This window comes from Sphaeroforma arctica (assembly GCF_001186125.1).
Source record: "Sphaeroforma arctica JP610 unplaced genomic scaffold supercont1.442, whole genome shotgun sequence".
NCBI classification, from domain to species: domain Eukaryota; class Ichthyosporea; order Ichthyophonida; genus Sphaeroforma; species Sphaeroforma arctica.
In genome coordinates, this window is record NW_014040116.1 from 31,098 (window position 1) to 36,086 (window position 4,989).

The 4,989-nt window shown below is 45.5% G+C and overlaps 2 protein-coding genes across 2 annotated transcripts in view; both read left to right on the plus strand.

Annotated features, from left to right (window-relative positions):
* Nucleotides 1-496: 496 nt before the first annotated feature.
* Nucleotides 497-1,672, plus strand: SARC_06290 (hypothetical protein; the record flags this gene model as incomplete). Its single annotated transcript, XM_014299812.1, has 1 exon — nt 497-1,672. The coding sequence occupies one exon, from the start codon at nt 497-499 to the stop codon at nt 1,670-1,672; it is 1,176 nt and encodes a 391-aa protein (XP_014155287.1).
* Nucleotides 1,673-2,483: 811 nt separating this feature from the next.
* SARC_06291 (hypothetical protein) overlaps nt 2,484-4,989 on the plus strand; it is a gene marked incomplete at both ends in the record, with an annotated part of 5,528 nt that continues 3,022 nt past the window's right edge. Inside the window, 4 exons of the mRNA XM_014299813.1 lie at nt 2,484-2,696; nt 3,435-3,566; nt 3,998-4,120; nt 4,585-4,677. Coding sequence (XP_014155288.1) covers nt 2,484-2,696; nt 3,435-3,566; nt 3,998-4,120; nt 4,585-4,677 — 561 coding nt within the window. The remainder of the gene's footprint in view (nt 2,697-3,434; nt 3,567-3,997; nt 4,121-4,584; nt 4,678-4,989) is intronic.

The following is a 4,989-nucleotide window of genomic DNA, read 5'->3' on the forward strand; positions in this document are numbered from 1 at the left end:
TATGTATATATATATGTTATTTATATATATATATATATATGTGTGTGTGTGTGTGTGTGTGTGTGTGGGTGTGTGTGTGTATTAATATCGCATGAGTTTGATTGCATGGATCAATTCAATGAATACCATCATATAGACATACATGTATCAAGCTAAACATAACTAATTAAGATGTGTTCGATCACGATGGTAAATACGGACATTGGAAGAACGTGTCTTGTAGATGTTTCAAACTCGCAATAATGCTCACATGCAGGTGGTAATCCACATGAACAATTACGCAATAGTCATGTAATAGTAGCTAGACAAGCATGTCTCAAACGTACTTGGATATTTGTACATATGCACATCTACACGACGGACGTAGAGCCATACATATCGGATCTCAGTTGGATAAAGATACCTTATTTGTACAGTATACCGATCTCTGACTGTGCGCGCGACAACACTCACCAACCCCAGTGTACCCCTACCACCCACACCTACTCACCTTTCTATGACTCACATATACAAACATGACTACCAACTCGCTTATAGCCGTAGTGTCAAGGCCGCCACCAACGAGCGTGATCTCTCCGAGCCCACAGATATGCCGATGGCGGACGTTCAAACGTCGGAAAGCATTTTACACGCACGGGTACCGAACTCCGCCCACGTCGTTAGCGCTGCGAAGGCTAGTCCGCTGGGGTTGGCCAAGAACAAACCCATGCAGCATACACAGCGCAAGGGGAGGGCCAAGACATCGAGTGGCAAGGTCTCAGGCACACGCACTGGAGAACGGGCCAGTAGAAGTATAATGTCTTATTTCGGGGCAAAGAACGTGGATAAGCCTGTGGTGGTATCGGAGGGGGTGGTTGCGGTTAAGGGGGTAGGTGCGCAGGTAGCGAGGAGTGGTAGGAACAACGGAGGTAGAGCTGGTCGCCGGCTACAGATAGGCAAGTCGAATGCTGAATGTGTGGATCTAACGGCTGAGGAAGGGCCGGATTCTGGCTCTAATTCTGAACAGGGGAGTAGTGATACGTCTGGGATAATAGGACCAATACCGGCCAACGTACAACCCACTGTGGAACAAGCCCTGCCCGAAAAGGCTGGGTCTGGGTCTGATACCAATGCAAACTCATCATTACCAACGACAGGGCCGTCCGGTACAGGGGATGGGGAAGCGTGTGCGAGTATGGATGTGGATGAAGAACCGAGGACCACAGGTACTGCCATAGCCAATGAAATGGCAGAGAAAGCATCGACCACCAATGAAATTGCAGACAAAGAAATGAATACCAACGATAGGAAAGCCGCTGATATTTGTACCAACGTGCAGAGCTCCACTGCGAAAGTGGGCGAAGCTGCTACAGTGCAGGTGGATAGTGGGGAGGAGGAGATGGCTTCAACACATCCACGTGAACAGGAGAGGTCGTCAGAGAGAAGCTCGGTGCACACCATTGTGCCCACCGCCACTAAAGACACCCCCGAAGAGATACCTAAGAATTCAGAAGCTGGCATTGCAGAGATGTACCTTGGTGTAGATAAAGGGGAGTCAGTTAACGAAACAGAGGGTCTCTCAGCGGGAGAGGGTGATGAGGTGGTTGCCATGGAGACGGAAGAATTACAGAAGACTGCTGCAAAGGAAGCTTCGCTGACATTCCCGCTGTACACGATAGTCTGGGCAAAGTAAGTACTAGATAGTGCCTAGTGTTGTTGTGGTAGAGTCGTATAGAATAGTCTAGGCAAAGTAAGTACTAGTTAGTCTGTGAGTGTTGTTGTGTTAGTCGTATAGAATAGTCTGGGCAAAGTAAGTACTAGTTAGTGCCTGAGTGTTGTTGTGTTGGTCGTATAGAATAGTCTAGGCAAAGTAAGTACTAGTTAGTCTGTGAGTGTTGTTGTGTTAGTCGTATAGAATAGTCTGGGCAAAGTAAGTACTAGTTAGTCTGTGAGTGTTGTTGTGTTAGAGTCGTATAGAATAGTCTGGGCAAAGTAAGTACTAGTTAGTGCCTGAGTGTTGTTGTGTTAGAGTCGTATAGAATAGTCTGGGCAAAGTAAGTACTAGATAGTGCCTGAGTGTTCTTGTGTTAGAGTCGTATAGAATAGTCTGGGCAAAGTAAGTACTAGTTAGTGCCTGAGTGTTGTTGTGTTAGTCGTATCGAATAGTCTAGGCAAAGTAAGTACTAGTTAGTCTGTGAGTGTTGTTGTGTTAGTCGTATAGAATAGTCTGGGCAAAGTAAGTACTAGTTAGTCCCCGAGTGTTGTTGTGTTAGAGTCGTATAGAATAGTCCGGGCAAAGTAAGTGCTAGTTAGTGCCTGAATGTTGTTGCTTTATAGTCGTATAGAATAGTCTGGGCAAAGTAAGTACTACTTAGTCCTTGAGTATTGTTGTAATAGAGTCAAGTACACACACATACATGCCCGAATACGGACACGCCCTCAGCTTGTGCCTCCAATCCTTCACACATGGTTGCAGGATGTACTCATACCCAGCCTGGCCCGCGATGATTACCATGGACGCTAACACGGGCGAAGTCGAACGCATGCGCAACGACCTGTTAGAGGTGCACACGGTGTTCCTGGACAAAAAGTGCTCGCGAGGATGGATACCTGCAACGGCCATAGAAGTCATCTCAACGGCAGATATGATAGAGAACGGGCCAGGGGAGAAGCTGCAGATGAAAGTGATTAAAGGAGGCCAGAAGAAGAAAAGAAAGGTGTGTGGGGGGCTATAGGCGGATGTGTGGTACTTTTTATATATATTGTTTTCCACGTTTGAGTGTGTATCTGCGAATTCGGGTGTGAACCCCTGTCCTGTGGTCTGATAAGGAAGTATGTGGTGGCTTGTGTCGTGTGTTTTTGTGGGGTGTTGAAGTAATAAACGTTCGTGCAAAACAGAGATCACACCGGTCGTACTGCCACAATTTATATGTGAATATAGTCATGCATACGCCTGTCTTGGATGTGCCGTTCAAGATATCGGGTCGTATGCTTCGCATGTTTGGAGCTTGTATCGCAATGCTGTCTGTTTGTGCCCATTGAAGAGTAGAAGAATCTCTCTGTGTGAGTTGCAGTATACGAGTGTGTGTGTGTTGCAGATTCCTTTCGGAAGTGCGCATACATATGTATTCGTGCTTTTGCGTTCTCAACTACACTTCTAGGCTGCACTTCCTTCTCACAAACTACAGTGATATGCATTTACTTATATATATATATATATATGTATGTATGTATGTATGTATGTATGATATATATATGTGTGTGTACGTGTATGTGTATGTGTGTCGTATAAGAGTTTTCTTTTGCCTTTCATCCAACTGGACACCCAATCCTCAGGTATATCCGTTCAGTATGTACTCAAAAGTCTGCGAAATCACCTATTCTCACCTCCAAACCCCCCCCCCCCCCATAGCGGCTCACTCACGATTGCACGCTTATGCCTTGCACGTGCGCAGGTGATGTCCACGTCAAATGCGGCACTAGCGGAAGCTACGAGGGTGTTGGCGATGAATGTAGCCGAGCGTACCGCTTTCAATCCATTTCCATACCGGGAGCCTGAGCCTGAGCCTAGTCCACCGCCACGCAAGGTACTTGGGTGTCTCGCATGTGAATTTATTCATACCCGTATTTGTATGTTGGTCATGAGGTGTATACTTTTGAGTGGCATGCGTACGAACTGTACATATGCGAGTGCTTGTTATGTGTACTTCTCTACGTGGATGTATGTGTATACGTGGATGTTACAAAGACGTGGTATGCAAATGTGAATATACCTCCCCACCCCCGCCTCAAAATTTAGAACTGAAGAATTTGCAGCCTCAAGGCTGACACTGTAGAAATCAGACTCTTTTTTTTATCACATATACTTGTCTGCGAGTATAGCTACATGGGATATTACGTACATGTGAGGACAAACTAACTCTCGGTTTAGCTGACTCAGGCAAAGCATGATAATCCTCGGCTCAATCACTACCATTCTGCTCCTGTGCGTACTCCGGTACCTCCTGTCACATTCCAGGTGATAAAAGGTAAGAGAGAGCCCACACAAAAGGCGCCCAAGGTCGAGCGACCTGTGAAGCGCAGGAAGACGGAAGAGGAGATTGCCGAGGAAAAGAGAGAGAAGGCGGCGGAACGCGCCAAGGTGTGTGTGTGTGGTATTGGCTTGTGCGTTTGTATTACGCTAGTTGTGTATATAGAGTGTGTTGTGTTCAGTATCTGCTTGTGTATTGTGTTCTGGGCTACCTGTGTATCCAGGAAGTTTGTATTCGTCTACACCAAGCGCTGGTTGGATTTCGTCGGCGATGAACAGTACAACCGGGCAACTACCATCACTCAAGTGTACATAGACTATCTATACCTTGCCTCATCCTGATATACAACCGTGCAACTACCATTACTCAAGTGTACATAGACTATCTATACCTTGCCTCATCCTGCTATACAACCGTGCAACTACCATTACTCAAGTGTACATAGACTATCTATACCTTGCCTCATCCTGCCACGGGTGTTTGAGTCGTGTCTTGGTTTTACAGTTTACGTACCTCATGTCGCAACCGCACATTGCTGATATTGCAACCGCATTATACGTTTTTGAGAAATCAGCTTCTGCGAGAGAGACGCGAAATGGAAAGTGAGGCCAGGCGGCAGCGGAAAGAACTGGAGCAGAAAGAGAATGCGGAAAACTTGGCGCAAAAGGTATGCACATATCGAGTTGTATATTACGTTTTCTCCTGGCACTCATACGTTTTCCTCAGTGGCATGTGTTGTTGCACCTGTTTTGGGAAATTTCTCATTTGCTGTGCTTGGTTCCCTACAGGCTGCATGTAAAATTTTATACAGTGAAAAAAAGCACACAGATATATATATATATATATATATATATATCTGTGTCTGTGTCTATGACTGTGTCTGTGTCTGTGTCTGTGTCTGTGTCTGTATGTCTGCTTGTGCTATTTGTGCATATATTATATATATATCTATATATATAATATATGTATGTAAGTATGT